Source organism: Ahaetulla prasina, chromosome 4 (genome assembly GCF_028640845.1).
Source record: "Ahaetulla prasina isolate Xishuangbanna chromosome 4, ASM2864084v1, whole genome shotgun sequence".
Lineage (NCBI taxonomy): Eukaryota > Metazoa > Chordata > Lepidosauria > Squamata > Colubridae > Ahaetulla > Ahaetulla prasina.
The window spans coordinates 7,748,062-7,762,092 of NC_080542.1; the positions used below are offsets into that span (position 1 = coordinate 7,748,062).

A 14,031-nucleotide genomic window follows, 5' to 3' on the forward strand; every position below is an offset into this window, starting at 1 on the left:
CAAAGTAGAAAAAAATCGGCTTTAATGTAGAACTGGGGAAATGGGAAAAATTATGGGAAATAAATATTAAATTGAACCTATCAATGGCTTTCAAGGAAAACCAACTAAAAATGTTCCAAAGATGGCATTTTACACCAATACGGCTTGCTAAAATGTTTCCTAATAATTCTCCAGATTGTTGGAAATGCAAAATAGTTCCCGGAACATATTATCACCTCTGAGATGATCCTAAGATGAAAAAATATTGGTCCAGAATTAGAAACTATTAGATAGAAGAGATAAGTGGATAGAAGGCGGATTTGAAACCAGAGATGTTTTTACTAGGAATATTAAACAGAGCTTACAGTAAAGAAACTCAATATTTGATATTAAACATAATCACTGCTGCAAGGATTGTCTATGCACAGTTCTGGAAAAATGAAAAGGTACCAACAGAGGAAGAGATAAGGAAAAAAATTCTGGATTGTGCAGAGATGGATAAATTAACGAAAGAAATAAAAGAAAAGGAAGAGACAGAATACTATCAAGTATGGACTAAGTGATACAATTGGTTAGAGAATAAGAAAAGTAAATATGAATAAATGATGGCAAAGAGAAGGTGATAAATGTATAAAATTTTAATTATTTTCACCTAAATTGAATCAGTTTTTTAATAATGTTTTAATTTTTGTATTCTTGTTTTTACCTTGCTGTAAACCGCCCTGAGTCCTTCGGGAGAAGGGCGGTATATAAATCAAAATAATAAATAAAAAAAAAATAAAAAAAATATTGTAAATGAATAAAACCAGATATAAAGGGATGATAAAGATAAATATAAGAAAAGAGGGGAAAAATGGGGAATAGATAAAGTAGAAAGTATGTGGAATGAAACTGACATGTAAATAGAAAACACATATTATGTGTTTGTGTTATATATGTTTGTGTTGTGTTGTGTTGTAGTAAAATCAATACAAATTTTGGATAAAAAAAAAAGATGAGCCAAAGAAAAACCTTTTCCAATTGCTGTAAGAGATAGCATCAAGCCATCTATACAAGCTAATCGTCCTCAAACTTCCTTGGGCTCACAAACGAGTTTTCACCATCTCATCTCACTATCTTTACGCTTGAGAGACATTTACTGCTGGTACTTCAGGGCACAGATGGGCCCATAACCTGTTAAGGAATTGCGTAGCAGTTGTCCAGATGAAATTGGAGACACTAACACAAACTTTATATATGTATTACATTTAACGTTTTAATTTACAACAGTCTTTGTCATTATCCAGAAAGAAAAATAGTCCGAAACACAGGGATATCATGAGGCAAGTTAAACAGCATGCAAAACACACAGGAAAAAAAAGGCGGGGAAAAAGGGAAACTCTCCGTTTATACTTACAGCAACCAATCATAATGTAGATTTCCTATGCATGAGTCAGCGGTCTCTAGGGAATCAACTACAATTGTATGTTCTGGCTTATTGTATACTTTCCTGTTCTGTCCCCCTCCCCACTTCACAGAGAAGACGCAGAGACGCGTGTCCCACAGTCCTTTCTATTTGCAACAGACCTGATTTTCGGTAGTGAATGAAAGCCTTGGAAGCTACAGTGCAAAGGCCTGCCAAGTTCCAAGTTCTTTATCTCTTACAGAGACAGAAGCCCACGTGTCCAAGATTCGTTGCCAAGAGCTCACAGAAAAAAGCCTTTGCACAGTCCAGGCCTTTAACTCCCAAACGATCGATCTGCAGTTTGCACTTGGTACCTTTTGTCCGTCACAAGGGCCAGATGGCAACTCCACCCGCTTTGATCCCCTGTGGGGTGTGGCTCAGTGACTCAGCAATCTCTGAGCCTGCCACACCTCTTTCTTTGTTGTGAGCGCTTATCTTTCGTCGCTGCCTCTAGTCAATCCAAGATTGATCCTCACCAGCTGGAGACTGAGTCATTGCCAGGGAGGAGGAGGGTCCGGGAGAGGGAGGCCTTGTCAGCTCCTCCTCCTGGCCTGCAGCTGGGACCTGGGGCAGTGCCAGAGAGGAGGGTCCTGGAGAGGTAGGCCTTGTCGGCTCCTCCCCATCACTCTCAAAGTCACCCTCCTCCATGAGGACAGGCTCAGGGGGCGAAGTCACAATACTTTCCTGTTCCAGCTATTAAAATTAATATCCCTAAAATAGGGGTACTACTGTGTTTCCCTGAATATAAGACCCTGTCTTATATTTTTTTGAAGCCTGAAATAAGTGTTTGGTCTTATTACCATGCACTCAAAAGCCCGATTGGGCTTATTATCAGGGGATGTCTTATTTTGGGGGAAACAGGGTACTATTCTATCCATCTGCTTCAATGCCCCCCTTCATTGAAACTGGGGATGCAGTACCTAGTGGGACACCTAAGAGATCATCCGACCGTTGCTCCCCCAAAACTGATTGAAGGGTTTTTATGTGCCTTGATCATGGTAATAAAGAATTGGTGCATCCCTTACTTGACATGAGTGACTGTCTCATATTGGGTATTATAGCCCAACAGAACAAGTCCTATATTACAGTCGTAATACAAGTACAACACAAAACCAAAGAATGATGTTAGTAAAAATAAACAACAGGAGATTTCCATTCCATACTTTTTGGTCCAATTTGGCTGAAATTTAATTTTGTTTACCAGCTATCTCTCCCTTATTCTTTTGTCTCCAAATCTCTTTTTCCAGCTGTAACCAAACTGAAAAGTTCAATTACTTTTGATTTCTAGTATATAAGTAAAGAATGGAAAAGATTTTTTAAAAAAATATGGAAACAATGGTAGAGGGAATATCTTCATGGGCTTTAATGGTTAAGAGGGGGAAAAGGAGGACATGGACAGGTTACTGGGGAGGCTGAATGCGACCACATGTTTATTGGACCTGTGTCCCTCCTGGCTGGTACTGGCCACCCGGGAGGTTACACGCGGCTGGCTTCAGGGAATCGTTAATGCTTCTTTGATGGAGGGTGTCTTCCCTGCCACCCTAAAAGAGGCGGTGGTGAGGCCCCTCCTCAAGAAGCCTTCCCTGGACCCAGCCATTTTAGCAAATTACCGTCCTGTCTCCAACCTTCGTTTTGTGGCGAAGGTTGTTGAGAGTGTGGTCGCACAACAGTTTCCCCAGTACCTGGATGAAACCGTCTATCTAGACCCATTCCAGTCCGGCTTCCGGCTTGGTTACAGCACGGAGACGGCCTTGGTTGGTTGATGATCTCTGGAGGGCTCGGGACAGAGGTTGTTCCTCTGTCCTAGTCCTATTAGATCTCTCAGCGGCTTTTGGTACCATCGACCATGGTATCTTGCTGCGACGGCTCGGGGGGCTGGGAGTGGAGGGCACCGTTTATCAGTGGTTCTCCTCCTATCTCTCCGACTGATCACAGACGGTGTTGGCAGGGGGGCAGAGGTTGACCCCGAGGTGCCTCTTATGTGGGGTGCCACAGGGCTCGGTCCTTTCGCCTCTCCTGTTCAACATCTATATGAAGCCGCTGGGTGAGATCATCTGTGGTTTTGGGGTGCGTTATCACCTGTACACTGATGACACCCAGCTGTACATTTCCACCCCAGACCACCCCAACGAGGCTGTTGAAGTGATGTCTGGAAACTGTACGGATCTGGATGGGGAGAAACAGGCTTCGGCTCAACCCCTCTAAGACCAAGTGGCTGTGGATGCCGGCTTCCCAGTACAGCCAACTCACTCCTTTGCTGACTGTTGGGGGTGAGTCGTTGGCCCCCACGGAGAGGGTTCGCAATTTAGGCATCCTCCTGGATGCACGGCTGTCTCTAGAAGATCATTTGACGGCCATCGCCAGGGGGGCTTTTTATCAGGTCCGCCTGATCCACCCTTTCTAGACCGGGTTTCCCTTTGCACAATCACTCATGCCCTCATTACCTCCCACCTGGACTACTGCAATGCTCTCTACATGGGGCTCCCCTTGAAGAGCACCCAGAAACTCCAACTGGTCCAGAATGCGGCCACGCAGGTGAAAGAGGGAGCACCTCATGGCTCCCATGTGACACCTCTCTTGCGCGGTCTGCACTGGTTTCCGGTGGTTTTTCAGGTGCAATTCAAGGTGCTGGTTACCACCTTTAAAGTGCTCCATGGCTTAGGACCGGGCTATTTATGGGACCACCTACTGCCACCAACAGCCTCCCATCGACCTGTGTGCTCCCACAGGGAGGGCCTCCTCGGGGTACCATCAGTTAAACAATGTTGACTGGCGGCCCCCAGGGGGAGGGCCTTCTCTGTGGGGGCTCCTGCCCTCTGGAATGAGTTGCCTCCGGGGCTTCGCCAACTCCCTGACCTCTGGACCTTCCGCCACGAGCTGAAGACTCTTTTATTTCATCGAGCAGGGTTAGCCTAAAAATGTAGTTTTAATGGGGTTTTTAGTTTTATTGTTATCGTTAGTTTTTAGTATTTTGTCCATAAATTATATTAATTTTATAGTGTTTTTAACTTGTATTATATAGTGTTTTTTAAATTGGCTGTTAACTGCCCTGAGTCCTTCAGGAGAAGGGCGGTATACAAATTTGATTATAAATAAATAAATAAATAAATAAATAAATAAATAAATAAATAAATACATAAATAAATAAATAAATAAATAAATAAATAAATAAATAAATAAATAAATAAATAAATAAATAAATAAATAAATAAATGTGTTGATGTCAGAAATGTGGTATGGGTTCCAGACAGGCGAGCTGTCAAGAATTGGTCTAGCAAATGTTTTATATGCTCTGGTTAGTAGTGTAGTGTTTTTGGAAAAGAAGCTATGCAAGATTAGGTTTAAAACTCTTGGAGCCTTTTTTGGTATGTAGTTGCAGTGGGCTTTGGCACTTAGATCATTTGACATGAAAACTCCAAGGTCTTTAACAGGGTGGGGGTCATCTGTAAGGTAATGTCCATCAAGCTTGTACTTAGTGTTTGGGTTCTTTTTTCCAATATGTAAGACTGAGCATTTGCTGGTTCAGATTTGGAGTTGCCAAGTTTTAGACCATTCGGTCTAAAACTTTCTCTTACTTCTTTTCTTCTTTCTGATATGTAACTTATAATCAGGGCCCAAAATATTAAGATCAGGGCAAAATCTCAGTTTGCTCTTTAAAGTTCCTGCTGTCTCAACCTTGGACAACTGTATTTGGAATTGGATCTGTCACTCTCCAGGAAAAGGATTAGAATGGATTGCCTGAATCTATCCCTATAAAGGGAACCCCTTCACCTACAGATACTCCAGGTGGAGTCTGACAGAGAATTGGAGTGACAGGGTTTTTCAGGGAGATATTGGTGGAATTGCTACAACCAGTTTAGGGGATGAAGATACCTGGCATTCTCCCACAAGCATGTAGACTCTTCTTACCCTTTCCAATGGATCAAATATTGGGTTCCCCTTGCCCTTCACCTAGAACCCCAAATTTCCTCCATTTTGTACATTATTTTCCCCTCCAATATCACTGGCAGAGAATTCGTGAGACTTGAGAGCAAAAGGTGCTTAGAGGCTTTTATTGAAGCAGCAACAAACAGTGGAAAAATTAGACAGAGCAAGGTAATTACAAGCGGAGAATTACAGGATTCATCTGCTGAAGGACTTTGAAAGGTCCTACAAGTTTGACATCTAGCTTCTTACACAGTCTTGCAGAGACCAAAAAGTGGTCAAGAACCAGAGTTTGTCTCCTTCAGATATTAATGGCCCTTTCTATTGACAAGAACCTGCAGTCTTCTTACTATTGTTCCAACTGGTTCAACAGGGTTTGTGCAGCAAACAGCTCTTGTAAAAAATTCACAGCTCCTCTGATAGAATGCTGGGATGTCTTCCATACAAAGCTTGAAGGTGGGGTCATAGAAAATAAAGGCTGCAGAGAATTACTATAGAAAAATTCTTCCAATGGCAACTATGAGAGCCAGTTATCTTGGCTATAGGAGCAGTAACTTCTTAAGTATATGTTTGGGGTCCTTGGAGGTCATCCAGTGGTTGCCCCTAAACCAGGGGTGAAATCTAAAAATTTTGCCTACCGGTTCTGTGGGTGTGACTTAATTGGTGGGTGTGGTTTGGTAGTCAGATGACTAGGTGGGCATGGCCAATAACAATAAAAATAAAAATAATAAACAAAGTATAAAAAACAATAAGAGGTGTCAAAAACCAACTTTCACACTTTACACACACACAACACAACACAACACAACTGACTCACACACAATGTAAAAGCAGCTGCACTTCACACTTCACACAGCCACAAAAAGCTCAAAAACCAACTTTCACACTTTACACACACACAACTCACACACACACACACACACACAATGCCACATACAGCTTTCTGAGATTTTATGTGTTTGTGTAGTTAGAGTGAAACACTGCAGAAACACACCAAACCTCAGAAAGCTGCACAAATATTTTATTTTATTATTTTATTTTATTTTATTGTGGACTTCAAATCCCAGAGTTCCTCAGCTAGCAAAGCAGGAAGTCAAAGCAAGCTTTTTTTTTCTTCAGTAGCTGAAGAAAGCATGGCGTTGCCAGCCCGAAAGAGCAGTAATTATAGGTAAGTGAGGAGGGGGAATTGGCTGGGCATGGGTGGGGGCTCTTGTAAGTGGGGGCTGTTAAAAAGTGAGTTTAAAGGCCTGTGAGTATCAGGAAACTCCTCTGGGATCTCCAGAGGAGGCTTTTAAATCCTGGGTTTCCCCCCCCCCCTTTGGCTGAAGAGGGTTTTTTAAAAAAAAACTTTTAAAGGGTTTTGATCTCTGCTCAGCCCCGTGATCATCAGAGGTTTATTTTTTTTAACTTTTAAAGGCATGTTTCGGCTGAAGAAAAACTTTTAAAAGTAAAAAAAACCTCTGCTGATGGTGCGGCTCAGCAGAGGCGGGGGGGGGGGCAGGGATTTTTGCTACCAGTCCTCCGAACCAGCAGCTGCCATCGCTACTTAATCGGGAGAGCAGGTGCGAACTGGGAGCATTTCACCCCTGCTCTAAACATTGGTTGACGTTTTCTGTGCTTTGATCCTGGTAGTTAGTACTGATAGTTAAGCACTGCGGCATTCCTTAGCTGATATTGGGATATTATCTCTTACCGGGTATTTTATCCCACATCTCCCCTGAGAACAGGTCTATATTACAGTTGTTTCTTCCGCCTCCTCCTCCTCCTCAAAAACATCTGGAATATCTGTGTAATTAACTGGGAACTTGGTTGTTCCCTCTTTGGGGTGTTCTGCCAGTTACTGCAGTGGAACTTCTCGTCTGATGCTTAAACTTGGTGAAGTTGTTAAGTTTGGGGGAACTGGCTAAGATTATAAAAAGAAGAAAAAAAACCCTTTACAATGAAATATTATATGGTTTTATACAAGGATGTTCCTTGTTTCGATTCATAAAAGGGATTAACTATGTGGGACACCATGCCACCAATTAATTTCCTGACAGTTAGTAGAACTTAGTAGAATAAGTGGAACGACTTGCCTGCAGAAGTTGTGAATGCTCCAACACTGGAAATTTTTAAGAAAATGTTGGATAACCATCTGTCTGAGATAGCGTAGGGTTTCCTGCCTGGGCAGGGGGTTGGACTAGAAGGCCTCCAAGGTCCCTTCCAACTCTTTTGTTGTTGTTGTTGTTGTTGTTGTTGTTGTTGTTGTTGTTGTTGTTGTTATTATTATTATTATTATTATTATTATTATTATTATTATTATTATTATTATTATTATATCACCAGTCCAACATGGAGCTGTCATTGTACCCAAATGCTCCAACTGGTTCAAAATGCAGTTTCCGATATGGTTTTGTTTAGACCCAGATGTCTACATGTGTCACCTTGTCCTGCAGGAATTGCATTGGCTGACCATTTGCTTCTGAGTAAATTTTACTAAATGTAATTAAAAGTTAAAAGTAGAAAAAGCATAAAAGTATCTCTGCTGACATTGGACATTGATTGAGTCAATATCTGAAATATCCTAACAAGAACTAAGAAAGCAAGATTACCAAAGTCAACTTCAACAAGAGCACTGAAAGGGAGAAAAGATTAAGTTAAAGAACCTTGCAAAATGGTGAAAATGAAGCAACATAAACATTTCTTTTGGAATGCACCATCACAATAAATCTTAATAATAAAAGAGTTTCTACATAAATTGTTGTTTAAAGAAAATGTAAAACAATTCTGTTTTATAAGTTTTATATAATGTATATCTCCTGTGGATGTCAAAGAGTCTTTCTATTTATTTTTTCACCATTTTTGTCTAGGCAGAGATATCGCATGGGTACTAATTCCTCTTTGTGAGTTGCTCCCTGTGGTTTAGGTCAGGTCTGAAAACAATAATGTAGCACTTTGGCAGAAATATGCATCCCAGTAATGCAGCACTGGAGGCCAAGATGGAGAAGACCTCCACAGCTACCATGGCTTTGCCTTTTGTGCTCAGATAGGCTGGAAAGAAGGTGATCCACACACTGCAAAAGGCCAACATGCTGAAAGTGATGAACTTGGCTTCATTAAAGCTGTCAGGTAATTTACGGGCAAGAAAAGCCACAATAAAGCTGGCAATGGCTAAGATACCCATGTAGCCCAAGACACAGTAGAAGAAGAGAGCTGACCCCTCATTGCATTGCAAAATCATTTTTTGGAGCTCTGAATGCATGTCCAACTCAAGGAATGGGGGAGATGTTGACAACCAAAGAATACAAATACATACTTGTAAGAGAGAGCAAGAGAAGACAATAGAAAAGGCCAATCTTTTCCCTACCCATCTCCTCATCTGAGATCCTGGTTTAGTTGCCATGAAAGCCACAACCACGGTGATAGTTTTAGCCAGTACACTAGAAATGGCCACTGAGAAGCTGATGCCAAACATTGATTGTCGGAGAAGGCAGGTCACTTTACCAGGTTGGCTGAGGAAGAAGAAAGAGGAGAGAAAACAGAGCTGAAGAGAGACAAGTAAGGTGTAGGTGAGGGACCGATTGTTGGCTTTGACAATGGGAGTATCCCTGTGCTTAATAAAAGTTCTAAGCACCCAAGATGTCAGGAAGAAGAAACAAAGTGCGACTGAGGCCAAACCAATTCCTAAAGATTCTTCAAAGGTTAAAAACACCACCTGTTTTAGGATACAGCCTTTCTTTTCTTCATTTGGATAATGATCTTCTGGACATTCAAGACAGTCATCCATATCTGGAAGGAAAATCAAAGAATATGTCCCCTAGACATTCGAAATTATTGAAAAGCACCTTATTATTTGTAGTAGTTTATTAAAGTTCGCTTAAGTCTAATGAAAATTGGTAGAATGCCTATCCTACCATTTTGAATTGAAATCTTCCCTTCATGGCATGGAGCACAGTCATAGCAGCAGAACCGATCTCCCTCGATCCCTTTCTTCCAGGATCCAGGAAAACAAGGGTCATTGCATCGAGAAAGTGGAGGAACCTGGTGATAATCATAAAATGTTTTGAAATGGGAGATATTTAAAACAGTTTGTAATTTTTGTCCTTTACAGAGGGAAATTATTTTTGACTTCCAAAAAAAATATTTAATTCATCAACTTCATCAACAATTTAAAAAGATGTAAAAATTATAATGTTGTATCAAAGGTCCTGTTTGAAGGGCAGTGTGCTTAAATAATTTAACAGGATAGCAATGTCATGGAAACATGGTCACTCTAGTGATTATAAATGGAAATGCAGATGAAATACGCAAGCAGGCTTTTGTATTGTAATGTCATTTTGTCAATTTGACAAATGTTTGATCATCCACAACATTTGAAAAGAATATGTCATTGTTTATTTAAAAAAACAGAAATCATATTTCTAAACAGACTGCATTCAATATGGCACCATCGTGGATTAATCATAGCCAATTCAGTAGTTCGATACCTGATTAAAAGCTGAGTTCCAGACAATCACATCTTCATCCATGGATAATTCTTTCCCTTTTGGAGCCTGGAGATCCATCTTTCCAATTCTAACTCTCTGAAAGGATCTGTTTGGAAAAGTGATCAAGTTGGTGATGTCAAATCCACCCGTTGCTTCCCCTTTCTCATTCAGGAACACTCTCTCCCCAGCTGAATTGTTAAAAGAAATGCCTTGAAGAAATGAATGGAGCTACTTGAAAGAGAATGAAAGAGAAAGGGAGTTGAATATTACATAATAGAAAAGCTATAACAATTATTAAATATGTACACTTAGAAATTTGACAATTGATATTTCACAGAAATGTACACGGCTATTCTATTGTAAGAATGAACCAAAGCAGAATGAATGTAAGCTATTGGGATTAATCAAATTCCTTCAATTATTTAAACAATGAGGCGCACCACAAAAGATGTAGCCGCAGAAAACAGTGAGGCAGGTGTTGAGGTGTGTGAGGCCTGGTAAGTAGAGCAGCTCCAAACCCCCACCATCCCACCCTAACTTATTTTTACCTGTGTTCACCCCACCCCCTGCACCCTGGGATGGGCGGGGTCTTAATTAGGAATAATTTTTTTGTGGGGCTTAATTTAATCGCATGTGCTCAAAAACGTGATAGGGCTTCTTTTCAAGGTGGCCAGGAAGAAGTGTTTGGAGAACTGATTATTTTTGGATGAGACAATGAAAAGTAACCTAAATTATCATTTTAAATATCTCTTATTGTACAAGCGAGGGTGATTTCCTAGATAACTCTTACAGATACCTAATCATGATGAAAGGAAATGAAGGGAATTAGAGGGTCAGCCACACTGGACTTAATACTCCTTAAAAAAGATGAAATGAAAGAAGGCGATGAAGTTACAGGAATGTTATGTGGGAGTGATCATGCAATACTGGAATTTAATGTTCTGCAAGCAGAAGCAATAGAACACAGTAAAATTAGAGCCTTGGAGTTCATGACAGCTGATTTCAACATGCTTAGAGAGAGCTTGTAAGAGATTCCATGGATTAGATTTCTCAAGGTGAAAACAACCTAAGAAGATTGGGAAATTTTGAAATTCTATAAAAGCCTAGTCTAGAACAATTCCAACAAAGGAGAAAAATAAGAGGATTCAAAAGAAATCAGTATGGCTGCACAAATACTCTCTGATAAACTAAAAAAGAAAAAGGACATGTATAAAAAGTGGAAGGGAGGGCAAATAACCAAGGTAGAATATCAGCAAATAGCTCAGTCTTGCAAAAATGATGTCAGGAAAGCTAAGGCAAAAAATAAACTACTTTTTCTATTTTATATAGAATAGAAAAATAGAGATGAAAGGGAATTTGGAGGTTTTCAAGTCCAATACACTCCTCAAGGAGGAGACTTTATAACATTTTAAAGAAATCACTATCCAATCACTTTGTAAAAGTGTTGGAGCATTCATAACTTCTGAAGGCAGGCTTTTCCACTAATTAATTGTTCTAATTGTCAGGAAATTTCTCCTTATTTCTCAGTTGTTTCTCATACTTAGCTTGATTCCACACATAGAAAACATTAAGACTTTCCACAGTGAGTTCAAAAGAAAATTTTATATCAAATTGCTAATTAAAATAAAAGAAGTGTCCAATGCAGAGAGAATACCTGACAAGCCTGGAGATCTAGATGGCCAGTTTGTTTACCCTTCATAGCCTTTTTTCTATTGAAATGTAATTTGTACAGAGCCTGCAAAGCATGAGCTACAGCATAAACAGCATTGTAGACACTGTAGCTGTGGCCAGTCATTTCCATTTCAAACAAAGGCGAAGGAAGATCTTCTAGCTTCATCTCCTCAGTGCACGGCTTACTATCCATTTCTTGTAATTCTGGTTTTGGAAAGGAACAATCAAATGATTGTTCCCAAATATCCTTCAAAAGCCCATCTCTGGAGACTGAAAGAGGAGTGATGGTCTGAAGAAATTCCTTGAAACCTACAACTTCTGTTGAATGAACAGTGAAGGAAAGAGCCCCATGGAACATCTGGAGATCCCAACTGATTTGAAATCCAGATAATATGAAATCAATCTGTGCAGTCATGATCCACACTTTTCTAAACAATGCAATTTCCTTGTTTTCAGGATCTAGCATAAATGTGACAGCTCTTAGAAACGTAATTGCCAAGGATTCTCCATAGACGAGAAATGCATTGGCTTTGATATTCAACAGATTAATGGAGATAACTGAGACTGTTTGATAAAGTCCTGGTAGGTCTTCCACATGGACTAGTTGGGAAAGCCTTTGTATAAATGATGAACATATTCTATTCTGTGAGAGTAATGCCTGCATTTTCCGTAAGAAATTTTCTCCATTGTTGTTATCAACAGCAAAAATCCCAATCCATGTCCACTTGAAATGGTGAAGCAGTTGGATAATGCCAATGTACTGATGGTCCTCTTTAGGGACCATGAAATAAAGTGAAGAGATCTTACTGGTCTGAAATTCCTTTTGTGCTAATGAGCCATATGTCAGCTATAAGAAGGTGGAATAATATTCTGCTGAAATGTTAAATCAAATCTATTTTTTTTCTTATCTAGTTTTCTTATGAAATACATCCAAGGAACATTTACCCTATAATTCTTCTAAACATTACTGTGCAAAAGAATTCTTGGAATTACTTCAAATACAAGTCAGAGAAGAATTGCTTTAATGGGTGCAAAGAGTGCTATAATTCTCTCTTCCCTTAGGTATGGAATGTCTTTGGATACTCACTTCCAGTAGTCGGTATTATTGTTTCAGAAAAGTAGAACTAATTCATAGATCTTTAGCCATGCAGAACATTTTAACACAAACCTAAGCCTAACCTTTGATGCTCATGAAATATTCCATAACAACAACATTAACAACAACAACAAAATATAGAATTTCCCTCCTCAACCTCATCACAGCTTACTTGTGGCATCTTGAAGAAACCTATAATTTCACCTATATAAGATGATGTATCAAAATCCAATCCTCCAATGATAGCCATGAGATTCTTCTGGCTATCACATCTGTAGTTAGGGACAAATTCCTGGGATTTGAAAAGCAGGTCCAGAGTGGTGCGATAGGTCATCCTCGCATTCACGTAACTGTCATAGATGTGGAACCCAAGAGTGATGTTAGGTAAAATCTGGGGATCCTCATTGATCTCCTTCACAGCAAAAGCCAAGGCAAGGACATGTTGATGAAATTTGGTGAGTATACTACAAATATTGTAAATAACCCAGTTGAAAAAGTAAGTTGACAATTCTCATCATTTCTCTATGAATAACAAACATTTCTTTCTCTGACAGTAGTAAAAAGATCATTACTTCTCTATAGTTCTTAATAATTTCTTCGAAGGGATCCCTGGTGCTCTCTTAGCTTGGTGGCTTTCTTGCAAATATTTCATCACCCAAAGTAAAAATTATCATCACTGCCTGGCACTGAGGATGTTATCTAGTTCATTTCAACCCTTAGCTACAAATATTCTCCTTTATTGGTAATTCCTACAAACTTCAAATTTACTTTTTACATAATATTTCCATGACATGCAACAAATATATACTGCAACATGTACAAGTAGTGACTTGTTTTCAAAATATTCTATTTTCTACAAGATTTTCAGAAAACTTTACATGAATACATTAATCAGGTATCACACATTTACTCTATGTAAGTTTGGTGAGGAGGGATTTTAAAGCTTTTAAAAAATTACCTTAACCTTAGTAGATTTCAACCAGGTGACTGAGCGTCTTTAAAGAAAAGGTAAAGAAAAATATTTGTTCTATCAGAACCAGATGCATTTGAAAGACACAGAAAGCATAGATTACATTAAAAAAAAAGATTTGTGCACAAATAGCTTTTACTCATATGAGGGATTTTTGAGATTGGCTAAGATGAGATAGGGAAGATAATTTCTTACGTTGGTATGTTGTAAGGTATTCTAGCATGGTTTTCATCAAATTTCATTTCATAAAAGTGGTAGCCAATGTGAGATGCCATCCCACCAATGATGAGGTCTCCAGGCTGGTACCACTCATGTGGAATAAGGAAAGCCTCACTTGCAGGGCAGCTCAGAGTCCCTACTTTATGCACCAAAAACATCAGGAGAAACATCTTGATGGTCTTGTTATTGTGGAAATGTTTTGCCTTCCATCCTACCCATAGGGAAGCATATATAATCCAAGTCTTCATCTACAGAAAGATCT

The 14,031-nt window shown here is 39.6% G+C and overlaps 1 protein-coding gene across 1 annotated transcript; it reads right to left on the reverse strand.

Annotated features, from left to right (window-relative positions):
* Window positions 1–8,216: 8,216 nt before the first annotated feature.
* LOC131196987 (vomeronasal type-2 receptor 26-like) lies at window positions 8,217–13,939 on the reverse strand. The gene is made up of 6 exons (XM_058180520.1): window positions 13,746–13,939; window positions 12,753–13,044; window positions 11,468–12,331; window positions 9,814–10,041; window positions 9,241–9,367; window positions 8,217–9,115 (listed from the first exon to the last, which is right to left on the reverse strand). The coding sequence occupies exons 1-6, from the start codon at window positions 13,937–13,939 to the stop codon at window positions 8,217–8,219; spliced, it is 2,604 nt and encodes an 867-aa protein (XP_058036503.1).
* Window positions 13,940–14,031: the final 92 nt, after the last annotated feature.